The sequence below is a fragment of the Zeus faber genome (genome assembly GCF_960531495.2).
Source record: "Zeus faber genome assembly, chromosome: 22".
NCBI classification, from domain to species: Eukaryota; Metazoa; Chordata; class Actinopteri; order Zeiformes; family Zeidae; genus Zeus; species Zeus faber.
This window is the reverse complement of record NC_137209.1, coordinates 19,229,957-19,248,167: the sequence shown is the minus strand read 5'-3', so window position 1 is coordinate 19,248,167 and position 18,211 is coordinate 19,229,957. Positions and strand designations below refer to the sequence as shown.

Sequence of the window (18,211 nt, the reverse complement as noted above, 5' to 3'; positions counted from 1 at the left end):
ATGTAGTATACAAACACTATGCACTAGTATGAAGTATACAGACACTATGCTCTAGTACGTAGTATATAAACACAATGTACTAGTATGTAGTATACAAACACTATGCAGTAGTATGTAGTATACAGACACTATTTACGAGTATGTAGTATACAGACAATATGTATTAGTATGTAGTATACAGACATTATGTAATAGTATGTTGTATACAAACGCTATGCCCTAGTACGTAGTATATAAACACTATGCACTAGTATGTTGTATACAAACACTATGCACTAGTATGTAGTATACAGACACTATGTACTAGTATGCAGTATACAAACACTATGCTCTAGTACGTAGTATATAAACACTATGCACTAGTATGTAATATATAAATACTATGCACTAGTAGGTAGTATATAAACACTATGCACTAGTATGTAGTGTGCAAACACGATGTATTAGTATTTAGTATATAAACACTATGTACGAGTATGAAGTATATAAACACTATGTATTAGTATGTAGTATATAAACACTATGCACTAGTATGTAGTACATAAACACGATGCACTAGAATGTTGTATGTAAACACTATGTACTAGTATGTACGCAAGTATCTACAAACAAGCAGAGAGAGAGTATATATATATACTATGTAATATGCAGTATATTGATATTATATACTAGTATGAAGTATATAATTAATATCTACTAGACTATATACTGAACGATTCTATAACTGTAGCTGCTTGTTGAAACTGTACTGCTGCTGCTGTGATGTCATTACACATAATTGCTACACTGCAGACAGATACTGTATACTATATTCGTACTATACTGTATTTTATACAAGTAGTAATACATTACAACCTGTACTTACTTTAGGGTAACTTCCATCTGTTCACAATGGGCTCACTGCTACTAGTCAGCATAGTGCTACTAGTCAGTTAATAAACTAAACATAGATAAATTAAATTAATAAATAAAAATTATACTGCGGACCCCTTGTGATTGCCAGTGGTGCCCCTTGGGGGCCGCGGACCCCAGATTGGGAACCCCTTGGAGAGAAGTCTGTCAGGTGGCAACACTGAACAGAGAACGACGTTGCGGAGACGTATGTCCAGGTCAGCAGCGGGAGGAAAGCCCTCAAGCTGCCTCTGCCCTCGGCCCCTCACCGTGCGAGCCTTGCATTTCAGGACACGGGGGCCATTAACCGCAGGAACGGAGCGCAAGGCACGCTTGTACGCCGGGGAGCGGAATGGAATAAACATCGTTAGAAAAAGGAGACAAAACCTTTGCGTGAACCCGGGCATCTGGTCAGGGTGCGCCAATAAGCGGCGCAGCGTTCCGGGTCCTCCGCAGCGCTTGCGGTCGCCCCATGAGGATCCGTCCGGACACGCGGTCATTAAATCCCAAATGGGAAAGCCCGGTGCGGAGCCGCCGCCCCCTCCAGATGCAGGGGGGGCGACCAGAGACCCACGTAGCTCCAGAAACAATCCATCAAAACGCAAAAAGGCCGAAGCCAGCTCTCCCTTAAATTTCTAGCAACCGGGACAAACTGCTTCACTCGGAACTCGGGCGGCGGAGGCTCTGCCTCGAGGCCCCCGAGCGCTAGCGCCAGTGCGGGGGCGACCGCCGGGGAAGCCGGAGCCGTGGGAAGCCATTGGGTCATTAAAACCGAAACGGCCGCCTCGGGAGCTCGACGGCGATCCCATCAAACGCCGACGGGGGCCGCGGGAAGCGACGGCGCCGCCCAATCAGACGTCCCGCAGAGACGGACACCGGACGTGTCGTTTGGGAGGCCTCACCGCCCTCCACACGCCTCAGCCGGACGCAGCGCTGGCCCAAAATGTAATCCCCAATAAAATATTTCACACCAGTCAATCGAGGTATTTATCACTACGTATAAGAAAATATTACAAATATATATAGTATTAATTATGAAAACAAAAATCCATTAATAGCGAGGACGGCCTAAATCGAAATAAACAATGAAGTTTGGCGTTGCCCGTCTTCGTCTGCATATTTTATACAATGGATATTTACCGTCTGCTTAAGGTCGGAAGTTAAATATCCCAAAAAACGGCAAACTATCGATGTATGTGGCCCCTGCGTACCTGGCCCCTGCGTAGGATGATGCTGCGTCACAAGACGCAGCATCATCCTTCTCCTCCGCGCCGCTCGCCCTGGACGCCGCCGCGGCGGAGCTTCTGTCAAAGATCGACAAACGTGATTGGCCAGAATTGAAAGGTCATCTTCAGATCGTTTGAAAAAGAAGGGGACTTCCGTCGCCGCCTGCGTCGTGCTTCCAGAAAAACAAACAAATCTGCGCGAGACTTCACCTAAATTATCGAGCTCGTTTTCGCGAGGGGGCTTTTTTTTTTTTTTTTTTTTTTTTTTTTTTTCTTCGCCCAGCGCTACCTTGACCTTTGGAGATGCGTGTTCTCAACAAACTCAAAGGAAAACCCCCAAAAACACCACTGAGAAGAAGCAGACCTAGAGACACACCATGAAGGAAACCTGGAGGCACCGTTTCTGCATTTCGGAAAGGGCAGCCCAACGTCGGCCAGAAGCGTAACCCGGCCCCCTCCGCCCCCCGTTCGCTGCCGCCACTACAACATGATGAAGCGCCGTCGTTTAGTCAAATACTCACCCCAAAACCCACCGGGGGGTTCAATTAAATAGCTCCAGATTCCGGTTAGCAGCCTCCCTGCCGTGACGGCCGGAGTCCATATGAAGTGCATTTGAGAGGCACAAGGCCCCCGGCCGCCCCGTCGGCCCGCCACCCCAAACAATAGCACTCTGGGGGGGAAGCTGTGAAGTGCTGCTGATTTATAACGAGGGAGATTAATGGAGGTCACTCTATTTCAGGACTTCATTAATACAAGAGGAAAGAGTTGCAAGCGGGACGGACGGAAAGACAGACAAGCAGACAGACCGTATCAGGGCCCTATAGGTGGTTGTCGAGGGCGCTGGTTGCCCTCAAAGTAAAAAGTAAATAAATTGCCAGTGGGCGCCTTCCTCATTTTCTGCCTTGAGGGAACAAACAAACAAAGAAAGAAATGAAGAAAGAAAGAAACAGCCCTGGTCCTCACAATATTTCATCTGCCTTGGCCTGCACTTGTGTTGTGTGCACTGCGGCTCCAGACGACCACGAGCGCTAATGAAACACGGGGGGGGGGGGGGGGGGGGCAATATGGCCGCCTGGTGGAGTGGCGACACCCACGTGCGTGTGATAAGCGTGTGGTTTAAAAAGCAGGCGGTAAAAAGGTCACGTGGCACCACGGGGGGCCTGATGGATGGACACTCAGCAGGGGTCCGATGACCTTTCTACCACAGTGTGTGTGTGTGTGTGTGTGTGTGTGTGTGTGTGTCCGACGTCAAAATCGCTGACGCAGCGCTTCAGGACCCTCAGGACGGACGTTAAGGAGATTTATTTGATGAAGAAGCCGCGTTATAGGCTAATGATAACAGACGTTTATTGTTATCTACTTTGATTTGATCGGGTTATGGTATTGGTATTATTATTATTATTATTATTAAATATTCAACTTCAAAATCAATAACTCGTCAGAAAACAAATAAAACGTAGGGCTGGAGTAGGAAGGGGCAACGCAGCAGCGACGCCCGGGGAGATGTCGTCAACATGAAATATCGCGATACTTTCAAGCCGTACTATCTTCAACCTCGACGTCAGATTTCCACGACATTTTGGCCCTTTCCTCTGATATTTACGTTGCGATCTTATCGGAAAACTGCGCTGCTTCACTGTAACGCTCCTTAGAGATGACATTCGACTATATGGCGATATTACGATCCGGCGATACCGGGACTCACGTCACCATATCGCGTCTAGGGAATTAGTTATTGTTTCATTAAATATGAAATATAAATTAAACATTTACGTTAAACATTATTTTTTTCTGTAAACAAGATAAACTTATTACTGAGCTTGGAGTATTGTATAGAACATATGACATACACATATATATATACACACATATATATTTATAAAAGTACAATACATTTACAATTATATCTCAAATAAGATAAAGTGGGTTTTTATTTGAGCAGGTTTTAGGTTTATTGTATATTGCCAAATTTGTCTTGTTTATTGTTTACTTTAGGATTATCTCTATTGTTTATTGTTCATTTCTAACTTGTATATGACCGATGTGTCTAGTTTGTCTATTTTAACTTGACTGTACATGACTGATTTTTCTTTTTTCATTTTGCATACTCCCGGCTTCTCTATTTTCACTCCATTGTTCGGTTCATTGCACGTCGCCATTTCATCATCATAGTCAATTGTTTTGACGTGAGCTCCCGGGACCTTCTCCTCCTCTTACCGTTCCTTTCCTCCGCCGCCTTCACCACTCGCTCCTTGAGGAGCTCGGCCTCGCGCCTCCTCCTGCGCTGCTCCTCCATCTTGGTCTGGAGCTCGGCCGCCACCTGCTGCAGCTCCCTGAGCTGGGCCTGCTCCGCCGCAGGGAGAGAAGCCATCAGCAACTGGACAACGGATCAATACGATGCGATTGATCACCCTTCAGTCATATGGAATCGTCATGGCTCTCGTTTCCGCACGCTAACAGTGTTAGCTCAATGCATGGCTGCAGAGGGGATCGACTAGCCTAGCTCCGGAAGAATTAGGGAAATACACCTTACAGAATGTCATGCTAAATGTGTTAGCTAAATGCATGGCCGCAGAGGGGTTCAGCTAGCCTAGCTCCGGAAGAATTAGGGAAATACACCTCACAGAATCTCATACGAACAGTGTTAGCTCAATGCATGGCCGCAGAGGGGTTCAACTAGCCTAGCTCCTGGAGTACTAGGGAAATACACCTTACGGGATCTCATGCTAAATGTGTTAGCTCATGCATGGCCGCAGAGGGGTTCAGCTAGCCTAGCTCCGGAAGAATTAGGGAAATACACCTCACAGAATCTCATACAAACAGTGTTAGCTCAATGCATGGCCGCAGAGGGGTTCAGCTAGCCTAGCTCCTGAAGAACTAGGGAAATACGCCTTACGGGATCTCATGCTAAATGTGTTAGCTCAATGTATTGCTGCAGAGGGGTTCAGCTAGCCTAGCTCCGGAAGAATTAGGGAAATCCAGCTCACAGAATCTCATGCGAACAGTGTTAGCTCAATGCATGGGCGCAGAGGGGTTCAGACACATGCACTTATGGTGGAGGCCTCTAGGGGCAGTGTTGATACGTAATAACTTAAATTGTGCTATACCTTTCTCAATTGTACGTAAAAAAAAATATATATATTTTATTATTCAAAAAAATATATATCCCTATTGTTATTGCTCAGTGTTTTGTTTTTTATTAATCTCTGATTTTTGCGGGCTAACGAGGTCTCGTTAAAACCGGAGCGTTTGGGCTGGATAATAATAATTATTATTATTATTATTATTACTTATTGGGTACCTGCTTGTCCCTCCAGAGCAGCACTCCCTCCTCGATGAGCTGCTGCTTCAGCCTCAGTCCCTCGTCCAGAGTCTTCATCTGTCCCGCCACGTCCAACCGCTCCCTCCTTCCCAGGGACCTGGAGGGAGGGAGGGAGGAAAGGATGGAGGGGGGGGGGGGGACGGACGGAGATGTCATACTTTTATTTTCCACTTATTGTCTGAATTAAATTGGGGGGAGGGAGGGAATAGAGAACGGGAGAAAGAGGGGGAGGGACCGCCGCTGCTCCGGCCTCCATCGCCCCAATCCAAATGTGCGACGGCCCAGAATGCACTGGGACCGAAAGCAGGAAAACCAGAGGAGTAACTGGACGCGTGGAAGAGTGAACACATCAGTTCCCATGAAACAAAGAGAGTTTTGTCAAAAATTGAGAAGAACCAGTTTAAAATAAATCAAACGAATGATCAGAATATAATACAGCTCCGTCAGGGGACTGTTAGTCAGTTACACACACACAAACACACACAGTATATATATATATATATATACACACACATATATATATATAAATATATATATATATACACACACACATATATGTATATATATATATATATATATATATATATATATATGTATATGTATATATATATATATATATATATGTATATATATATATGTATATATATATGTATATATACACATATATATATACACATATATATACATATACACATATATATATACACACATATATATATACACATATATATATATATATATATATACACACATATACATATACATATACATATATACATATATACATATACATATATACATATACATATATACATATACATATATATATATACACATATATACATATACATATACACATATATATATACACATATATATACATATACATATACATATATACATATATACATATATACATATACATATATATATACACATATATATACATATACATACATATATATATACACATATATATACATACTGTATATGAGATGCATTATGTACAATAACAAGCTTTTATAACTCTATTGATTTCATAGATAATAATTAGACAGGAATCAGAAAAATATGTATTTATATGAATAAACATCTTTCAGATCCGGCATGGATCTGCGTTTTTATTTACCACCCATAAAAATAAAAAATAAAAAAAACTGAGCGAACGTGGCGAGGGCCTAATTTCTAATTGCCCGTTGAACTGGGACTTCAGAGGCTAATGGGCTGTGGAGTGGGACTGTTTTGATCCCAACCTCCCTGTTGGATATTCATTAGCAGGAGAGGGCGGAGTCGTCCTCCTCGTAGTCGTGTGGCTGTGGGGGAGCCTCAAAAAATAAAAAAATAAAATAAAACACCTGCACCGGCAGGGACGCACCGCCCCCCGGTGACCCAAAGCAGGCATCACAGCCGCAACACAACCACCCATTGGATTTTTCAATCGTTCCGTTTCATTCTACGAAACCCCATTTTCCTTCTAGCCCAGTTGAAAAACACTGTTTCAGACGTTTCCCTTAAAAAAAAAATAATATGATGAAATAATAACTCTGTAAACTAACTAACTTTGTTGATCCCGGGGTGGGATTCAGGTGTCAAAGCGGCAAAAAAAAAAAAAAAAAGGTGTGCAAGGGGAGAGACGTGAGATGGAGATCAACAAATAAAATATAAGATAAAAAAATAAAAATAAGACACGTACACAATCAAAATACCGGGTGAACGTTTCATCTCGGTGACCAACCCAACTCTTATTAAAACGTCGGTTTCCATCGTTCCTGACTGTTCCGGAGCAGCAACCTCGCTGGAAGCTCTCGTCTCCAGGAACTTACCACTCTGCAGCTTCCCGCCGGGCTTCGAAGCGGTCCCACGGGGCCACGGCGTCAAATCCCCCGAAAGTCGGCGGCGGCCGGTTGCAGCCTCCCGTTTCTAGGCCCGCACGTTGATGCGGATGGAGTCAAACGCGGAAAATCCCGTCGGCAGTTTCCTCTGGGTTTGATTCCCCCGCTAAGAGACTAGAAACAGGATGTTGCGTCGCCTCCTACTGGCAGGCTGCTGTAGGCAGCGTTGCGTTTTTATATACGTATATTGTCACTCAAAACATGTAAAAAAAAGATGAATACACAAATAAGACACGTGTGACTACAATATGAGTCTGCCATTTATGAAAAGGAGATTAAAGGTTTCTTTAGGAACGTTTGCCCCTTTGGACTGCATTGAAGTGAGAAGCTGCGGCAGAGTGGTAAGTTTCTCAATCGTAAAGAGTGGGAGAAGTAGGAGGCGACGCAACTTCCTGTGCCACTATATTGCGAGCTCCCATTTTTAGGAAAATAATTTGAACTCTTTTTTTTTTAAAGGCTTTTACGTTTGCCCCCATAGGATTGCATGGAAGCCCAGTGAGAAGCTGCAGCAGAGTGGTAAGTTTCTCAACAGTGAAGCGTTCAGCGAGGTTGTTGCTGTGGACAGTTAATAAATGATGAAAAAAAACACTTAATTTATAATAATAATAATAATAATAATAATAACACCTGGGTTGAAAGATAGACCCATTTGAAAACAATTCAACAGTTTAAAGACACGGAAAGTCTCATATCTGGAGTTTAGTCGCCGTGGGTGACGGCTTTGTGTTGAGCTGACCTGCAGGAATTTGGGCAGCGGGCGTGGCTGTTGTACTCATCCGAGGCGTCGCAGCAATCTGCCGTGAAGGACAAGACAAAGAAAATGAGTAAAACAAATAAAATTAAACTTTTTTTTTTTTTTTTGACACAGCAGGTCTGGGTCCAATCAAGTGAAGGTGAAAGGATCTGATGAACGACAAATGGCTTTCTGATTAAATGTATTAATTCAGGTTTTATTTAATCTGGTTGTCTCGTTGTGATTAAAATCTCATTTCACGACGGAGACCCGGGGATCAATTTCATTGTTTTAATTTTGGGAAGGAAGCAGCTGGAGGGAAATTTGAGTCACCTCGAGGCCGATCGAACGCGCTACCCCCTCAAATTAATTTGGCCACCATCGTCTGCGTCACAATCCTGAGAACGCCGCGGCGCCGGAATAACGGGGATTAATTTCTTCTGCTGTTGATGTTTATTCTCCACCTGAGGAAATGGAAACTTTCCCTCCGGTCAAACGTTCTCCGGTTCCTCACGTCCAGACAAACGCGTCACGTCGGCAGCATCAGAGAGTTCAACCCAAACATTTAAGGCTGAATTTTTGGACAATCTCTCTGTGTACTGTGTGTGTATATATATATATATATATATATATATATATATATATATATATATATATATATATATATATAATTTTTTTTATTTTTATTTTTAAGGGATGCAAGAGAACACGGTATGTGACAGTATGACAGTGCTATGGTATTTAACGGTGTTATTATAACAGTGGTAGTATTAGAACAGCGTTAGTATTAGAACAGTGTTAGTATTAGAACAGTGTTAGTATTAGAACAGTGTTAGTATTACGGATGCAACGGTACATGGTATGGTATCGAACTGGTCGGTACGCCCCCTATGGTTCAATATGCAAATGTGAACCGCAGCATTACAGTATCACTGTAGAAGTCCAGCGGACGCATTCGTAGCGGCGTGCATAAAGTGCTGCTTCCTATTGAACCCACTGTTGCAGCTCCACCAACCACGTCAGCCACAAGAGGTCCACGCAGCATTTCTCTGTTTTTGCGCGTGAGGTTTATTTGTTGCCAACTGTATAATATAACATTGTTAGTATAACAGTGTTATTATTATAACAGTGTTATTATTATAATGTTAATATTATAACACTGTTAGTATTATAACACTGTTAGTGTAACAGTGTTATTATAACGGTGTTATAATGTTATTATAACACAGTTAGTATTATAACAGTGTTATTATAATGTTAATATTATAACATTGTTAGTATTATAACAGTGTTAGTATAACAGTGTTATTATAATAACAGTGTTAATATAATGTTAATATTATAACACTTAGTATTATAACAGTGTTAGTATAAGAGTGTTAATATAATGTTAATATTATAACTGTGTTAGTATTATAACAGTGTTAGTATAACAGTGTTAGTATAACAGTGTTATTATAATAATGTTATGATAACACTATTAGTATTATAACAGTGTAAGTATTAGTGTTATTATAACAATGTTAGTATTATAACAGCTTTAGTATTATAATAGGGTTAGTATTATTATAGAAGAAGAAGAAGAAGAAGAAGAAGAAGAATCTTCAATCGTCACACAGCACACCACACTACAACACACACACACACACACACACATGCACATCATTTTGGATGGTGGCCGGTGAATGAGGCCTCTGCGTTTAACCATCCTGGCTTGTCCTTCCTCCGGGGGCACAGCCAGGAGCAGTGGGCAGCATTCGTGGACGCGGGAACGACACACGAAATATTATAACAGTGTAAGTATTATAACAGTGTAGGTATAACAGTGTTAGTGTAAGAGTGTTAGTATTATGACAGCGTTAGTATTATAACAGTGTTAGTATTATAACAGTGTTATTATTATAAGTCTTATTATAATAATGTTAATATTATAATATCGTTATGATACTAAGTCTTAGTATTATAACGCGAATACTATAAGAGTGTTATACTACTAACACTGTTATAATTAATATTATAACAGTGTTAGTATTATAACTGTTTGTATCATAACAGTGTTATTAGCACAGTGTTATTAGCACAGTGTTATTAGCACAGTGTTATTATCACAACAGTGTTATTATCACAACAGTGTTATTATCACAACAGTGTTAGTATCATAGCACTGTTAGTATTATAACAGTGTTAGTATAGCAATATTATTATAACAGTGTTAGTATCATAACAGTGTTAGTATCATAACAGTGTTAGAATCATAAGTGTTAGTATCATAAGTGTTAGTATAACAGTGTCATTATCACAGTGTCATTATCATAACAGTGGTAGTATCATAACAGTGGTAGTATCATAACAGTGGTAGTACTATAACAGTGGTAGTACTATAACACTGTACGATAACAGTGTTGGTATTATAACAGTGTTAGTATTATAACAGTGTACGATAACAGTGTTGGTATTATAACAGTGTTAGTATTATAACAGTGTTAGTATCAGGACAGTGTTAGTATCAGGACAGTGTTAGTATCAGGACAGTGTTAGTATCAGGACAGTGTTAGTATCAGGACAGTGTTAGTATAACAACGCTATTACAACAGTGTTATTATAACAGTGTTATTATCAGAGTGTCATTATCAGTGTTAGTATCATGACAGTGTTAGTATCATAACAGTGCTAGTACTATAACAGGGTTAGTACTATAACAGGGTTAGTATTAGCACAGTGTAAGTATAGCAATGTTATTATCACAGTGTTAGTATTATCACAGTGTTAGTACTATAACAGTGTTAGTATTAGCAGTGTTAGTATAACAGTGCTAGTATTATAACAGTGTTAGTATAACACTGTACGATAACAGTGTTAGTATTATATGAGTGTTAGTATCATGACAGTGTTAGTATCATGACAGTGTCAGTATCATAACAGTGTTAGTATTATATGAGTGTGAGTATCATAACAGTGTGAGTATTATAACAGTGGGAGTATTATAACACTGTTAGTACTATAATACTGTTAGTACTATAAATGTGTTAGTATTAGCATAATGTTAGTATTAGCACAGTGTTAGTATAACAATGTTATTATAACGGTGTTAGTATATAATAGTGTTAGTATATAACAGTGTTAGTATCATAACTGTGTTAGTATTATAACAGTGTTAGTATTATAACAGTGTTCATACGATAACAGGGTTAGTATCATGACAGTGTTAGTATCATAACAGTGTGAGTATTATAACAGTGTGAGTATTATAACACTGTTAGTACTATAATACTGTTAGTATTAGCACAATGTTAGTTTAGCACAGTGTTAGTATAACAATGTTATTATAACAGTGTTAGTATATAATAGTGTTAGTATATAACAGTATAAGTATCATAACAGTGTTAGTATCATAACAGTGTTAGTATCATAACACTGTTCATACGATAACAGTGTTAGTATCATAACACTGTTCATACGATAACAGTGTTAGTATCATGACAGTGTCAGTATAATAACAGTATAAGTATTATAACAGTGTGAGTATTATAACAGTGCGAGTATTATAACACTGATAGTATTATAACAGTGTTAGTATTATAACACTGTTCGTACGATAACAGTGTTAGTATTATAACAGTGTTAGCATCATGACAGTGTCAGTATAATAACAGTATTAGTATTATATCAGTGTGAGTATCATAACAGTGAGTATTATGACAGTGTGAGTATTATAACACTGTTAGTACTATAATACTGTTAGTACTATAAATGTGTTAGTATAAGCACAATGTTAGTATTAGCACAGTGTTAGTATAACAATGTTATCATAACAGTGTTAGTATCATAACAGTGTTAGTATCATAACAGTGTTAGTATCATAACAGTGTTAGTATCATAACAGTGTGAGTATTATAACAGTGTGAGTATTATAACACTGATAGTATTATAACAGTGTTAGTATTATAACACTGTTTGTACGATAACAGTGTTAGTATTATAACAGTGTTAGTATTATAACAGTGTTAGTATCATGACAGTGTCAGTATCATGACAGTGTCAGTATCATGACAGTGTCAGTATTATATCAGTGTATCATAACAGTGTGAGTATTATAACACTGTTAGTACTATAATACTCTTAGTACTATAAATGTGTTAGTATAAGCACAATGTTAGTGTTAGCAGAGTGTTAGTATAACAATGTTATTATAACAGTGTTAGTATCATAACAGTGTTAGTATCATAACAGTGTTAGTATCATAACAGTGTGAGTATTATAACACTGTTAGTACTTTAATACTGTTAGTACTATAAATGTGTTAGTATTAGCACAATGTTAGTATTAGCACAGTGTTAGAATAACAATGTTATTATAACACTGTTAGTATATAACAGTATAAGTATCATAACAGTGTTAGTATTATAACAGTGTTAGTATCATAACAGTGTTAGTATCATAACAGTGTTAGTATCATAACAGTGTTAGTATCGTAACAGTGTTGGTGTCAGTATCATAACAGCGTCAGTATTATAACAGTGTTCGTACGATAACAGGGTTAGTATTATAACAGTGTTAGTATCATGACAGTGTTAGTATCATGACAGTGTTAGTATCATGACAGTGTTAGTATCATGACAGTGTCAGTATTATATCAGTGTCAGTATTATATCAGTGTGAGTATTATAACAGTTTAGTATTATAACAGTTTAGTATTATAACACTGTTCGTACGATAACACTGTTCGTACGATAACAGTGTTAGTATCATGACAGTGTTAGTATCATGACAGTGTTAGTATCATGACAGTGTTAGTATCATGACAGTGTTAGTATCATGACAGTGTTAGTATCATGACAGTGTTAGTATCATGACAGTGTCAGTATAATAACAGTATTAGTATTATATCAGTGTGAGTATTATAACAGTGTGAGTATCATAACAGTTTAGTATTATAACAGTTTAGTATTATAACACTGTTCGTACGATAACACTGTTCGTACGATAACAGTGTTAGTATCATAACAGTGTTAGTATCATAACAGTGTTAGTATCATAACAGTGTTAGTATCATGACAGTGTTAGTATCATGACAGTGTTAGTATCATGACAGTGTTAGTATCATGACAGTGTCAGTATAATAACAGTATTAGTATTATATCAGTGTGAGTATCATAACAGTGTGAGTATTATGACAGTGAGTATTATAACACTGTTAGTACTATAATACTGTTAGTATAAGCACAATGTTAGTATCATAACAGTGTTAGTATCATAACAGTGTTAGTATCATAACAGTGTTAGTATATACGGGTAGGAAGGTTCTTCAAATCTCAACATGGATTTGGACACACTGGATGACATTGAAGATCATCAAAAAAGCACTGCTATTTTAGCATAAACTAAAAATAGATTTTTATATATATATATATATATATATATATATATATATATATATATATATATATATAAATAGAATAGACAGACAGACAGACAGACAGACAGACTCACCACAGATGCCGTCGTTCACTCTGGATGAGGGGATGTAGTGCGGACGGAAGCCCAGGTTGCTGCAGTAGAAGCGGCCGTTGGGACACGCCGCCGTGCCTGCAACACAAAGTCATATTGAACATTAAATTATATAAAATAATGTAACATAATTTATATATATATATATATATATATATATATATATATATATATAGACATTTTGTGACACATGTGGCTTGTCCCTTAAAGCAACAGGATTCATAATATTCAGGATTTCAAGACATTCAACATCAGTGCAGCGAAGTGATGAAGTCTGTGAAAACCAAGTCGGAGGAAATTTAACTGGGAATTCAATAAAATGATCCACATCAGAAAAAAATACACAGTATGCAAAAGAATATGTAGAGTGTTTTAACAGGGGTAATATTAATCATGATAATAATAATAATTACAGTTACAAATATAGCTGCAGACAGAAATACACAGGGTCCAGTTCAGTCGTGTTGGCTGCGTTTTACAGTTTCCTGGGTTCCCTGAAACGCAGCTGGACATTCAACAACAGCTGGACACCAACTGGACATTCTCAATGGGAATAAGTACATTTATAGTAAATAATATGATGATGTCATGAAGTGTCTTACTGTCAATATCATTTATAGTCAATAATATGACAATATCATAAAGCGTCTTACTGTAAATATAATTTATAGTAAATATGATGACGTCACAAAGCGTCTTACTGTAAAGACAATTTATAGTTAATAATATGATGACGTCAGAAAGCGTCTTACTGTAAAGATAATTTATAGTTAATAATAAGATGACGTCATAAAGCGTTTTACTGTAAATATAATCTCCTTCAATTTAGAACGAGACGTGTGACGTGTCAGTTAACTAAGACCAAACTGAATATTTTGGGTCAAACTTTGTTTTTTTTTTAACCCTACCTCATAATAATGAACCGTATGCAGTGTTCTGTCCACGGGCCGCCCTTGTGCAATGAATGCAGATGAATATAGTTGTGCAGATGAACATAATAACAGGAAATAATAACATGCAGTTTCGGTAAAATCAACATTTATACCATATTTTACCCTTGAAGTGGCAACGGCCTCCAGGAACAATCCCTGGCCCTTTCAATGTCTTCCCATTGGCTCACAGTTTAAACATCCCTCTATGTGGTTATAGTGAGATTTATTTAAACCAAGGTCATTTACAGACCATAATGTGCACTCCATCACAGTGAACACCTCTTACGTAATTCAATTTACACAAATGACACAGACGTTATTGAGCAGTACTCCTACGTCCTGGATATTACTACAGCCTGCCTGACCTTGGACGTCTCTCACGGTGTCCTCTAGTACCACAAACACCATATTCCTGCTCATATTCCACCATATCCCTGATGATATTCCACCATATTCCTGATGATATTCCTGTTCATATTCCACCATATTCCTGTTCATATTCCTGTACATTACATTAAGTCATTTAGCAGACGCTTTTATCCAAAGCGACTTACAAGGGAGAATAACATTCAAGCTACATTGCGACAGAGATAAGTGTAACAACAACATTAGTGTAACAAATATACATACATATCCTTGTTCATATTCCTTTTCATATTCCTGCTCATATTCTTATTCATATTCCACCATATTCCTGTTTATATTCCTGCTCATACTCCACCATATTCCTGCTGATATTCCACCATATTGCTGCTGATATTCCACCATATGCCTGATGATATTCCACCATATTCCTGATGATATTCCTGTTCATATTCCACCATATTCCTGCTGATATTTCATCATATTCCTGCTGATATTCCACTTATATTCCTGCTGATATTCAGCCATATTCCTGCTGATATTCCCCGAATATTCCTTCTTATATTCCCCGAATATTCCTGTTCATATTCCACAAATATTCCTGCTTATATTTCACCATATTCTTGCTCATATTCCTGATGATATTCCACCATATTCCTGATGATATTCCTGTTCATATTCCACCATATTCCTACTCATATTCCACCATATCCCTGATGATATTCCACCATATTCCTGTTCATATTCCATCATATTCCTAATGATATTCCACCATATTCCTGTACATATTCCTGTACATATTCCTGTACATATTCCTGTACATATTCCACCATATTCCTGTTCATATTCCACCATATTCTTGTTTATATTCCTGTTCATATTACATCATATTCCTGTTCATATTCCACCATATTCCTGCTCATATTCTTATTCATATTCCACCATATTCCTGTTTATATTCCTGCTCATACTCCTGCTCATACTTGACCATATTCCTGCTGATATTCCACCATATCCCTGATGATATTCCACCATATTCCTGCTCATATTCCACCATATCCCTGATGATATTCCTGCTCATATTCCACCACATTCCTGCTCATATTCCACCAAATCCCTGATGATATTCCACCATATTCCTGATGATATTCCTGTTCATATTCCACCATATTCCTACTCATATTCCACCATATCCCTGTTCATATTCCTAATAATAGACCACCATATTCCTGCTCATGTTCTTATTCATATTCCACCATATTCCTGTTTATATTCCTGCTCATACTCCACCATATTCCTGCTGATATTCCACCATATCCCTGATGATATTCCACCATATTCCTGCTCATATTCCACCATATCCCTGATGATATTCCTGCTCATATTCCACCACATTCCTGCTCATATTCCACCATATCCCTGATGATATTCCACCATATTCCTGATGATATTCCTGTTCATATTCCACCATATTCCTACTCATATTCCACCATATCCCTGATGATATTCCACCATATTCCTGTTCATATTCCATCATATTCCTAATGATGTTCAACCATATTCCTGATGATATTCCTGTTCATATTCCACCATATTCCTGCTGATGTTCTTATTCATATTCCACCATATTCCTGTTTAAATTCCTGCTCATACTCCTGCTCATACTCCACCATATTCCTTCTGATATTCCACCATATTCCTGCTGATATTTCATCATATCCCTGATGATATTCCACCATATCCCTGATGATATTCCACCATATTCCACCATATTCCTGCTCATACTCCACCATATTCCTGCTGATATTCCACCATATTCCGGCTGATATTTCAACATATTCCTGCTGATATTTCATCATATTCCTGCTGATATTCCACTAATATTCCTGCTCATAATCCACCATATTCCTGTTTATATTCTGCCATATTCCTGCTCATATTCCACCATATTCCTGTTCATATTCCTGCTCATATTCCACCATATCCCCGATGATATTCCACCATATTCCTGTTCATATTCCATCATATTCCTAATGATGTTCAACCATATTCCTGATGATATTCCTGTTCATATTCCACCATATTCCTGCTGATGTTCTTATTCATATTCCACCATATTCCTGTTTATATTCCTGCTCATACTCCTGCTCATACTCCACCATATTCCTGCTGATATTCCACTAATATTCCTGCTCATATTCCACCATATTCCTGCTTATATTCCGCCATATTCCTGTTCATAGTCCACTAATATTCCTGCTCATATTCCACCATATTCCTGTTCATATTCCTGCTCATATTCCAGCTGATATTTCATCATATTCCTGTTTATATTCCACTAATATTCCTGCTTATATTCCACTAATATTCCTGCTCATATTCCACCATATTCCTGCTGACATTCCACCATATTCCTGCTGATATTCCACCATATCCCTGATGATATTCCACCATATTCCTGCTCATATTCCACCATATTCCTGCTCATATTCCACCATATCCCTGATGATATTCCTGCTCATATTCCACCACATTCCTGCTCATATTCCACCATATCCCTGATGATATTCCACCATATTCCTGATGATATTCCTGTTCATATTCCACCATATTCCTACTCATATTCCACCATATCCCTGATGATATTCCACCATATTCCTGTTCATATTCCATCATATTCCTAATGATGTTCAACCATATTCCTGATGACATTCCTGTTCATATTCCACCAGATTCCTGCTGATGTTCTTATTCATATTCCACCATATTCCTGTTTATATTCCTGCTCATACTCCTGCTCATACTCCACCATATTCCTGCTGATATTCCACCATATTCCGGCTGATATTTCACCATATTCCTGCTGATATTCCACCATATCCCTGATGATATTCCACCATATTCCTGATGATATTCCTGTTCATATTCCACCATATTCCTGTTCATATTCCACCATATTCTTGCTCATATTCCTGTTCATATTCTTGATGATATTCCACCATATACCTGATGATATTCCTGTTCATATTCCACCATATTCCTGCTGATATTTCATCATATTCCTGCTGATATTCCACCATATTCCTGCTGATATTTCATCATATCCCTGATGATATTCCACCATATCCCTGATGATATTCCACCATATTCCACCATATTCCTGCTCATACTCCACCATATTCCTGCTGATATTCCACCATATTCCGGCTGATATTTCACCATATTCGTGCTGATATTTCATCATATTCCTGCTGATATTCCACTAATATTCCTGCTCATAATCCACCATATTCCTGCTTATATTCCGCCATATTGCTGTTCATATTCCACTAATATTCCTGCTC

General features: G+C 38.4%; 1 protein-coding gene across 1 annotated transcript in view; it reads right to left on the bottom strand.

The window, feature by feature from the left end:
* The window catches only part of LOC307247520 (glucosidase 2 subunit beta-like), a 226,374-nt gene that overhangs the window by 204,511 nt on the left and 3,652 nt on the right, over nucleotides 1-18,211 (bottom strand). Inside the window, exons 3-6 of the mRNA XM_080023681.1 lie at nucleotides 13,555-13,650; nucleotides 8,068-8,125; nucleotides 5,419-5,536; nucleotides 4,335-4,461 (exon numbers count right to left, since the gene is read on the bottom strand). Of these exons, the coding sequence (XP_079879807.1) occupies nucleotides 4,335-4,461; nucleotides 5,419-5,536; nucleotides 8,068-8,125; nucleotides 13,555-13,650 (399 nt within the window). The remainder of the gene's footprint in view (nucleotides 1-4,334; nucleotides 4,462-5,418; nucleotides 5,537-8,067; nucleotides 8,126-13,554; nucleotides 13,651-18,211) is intronic.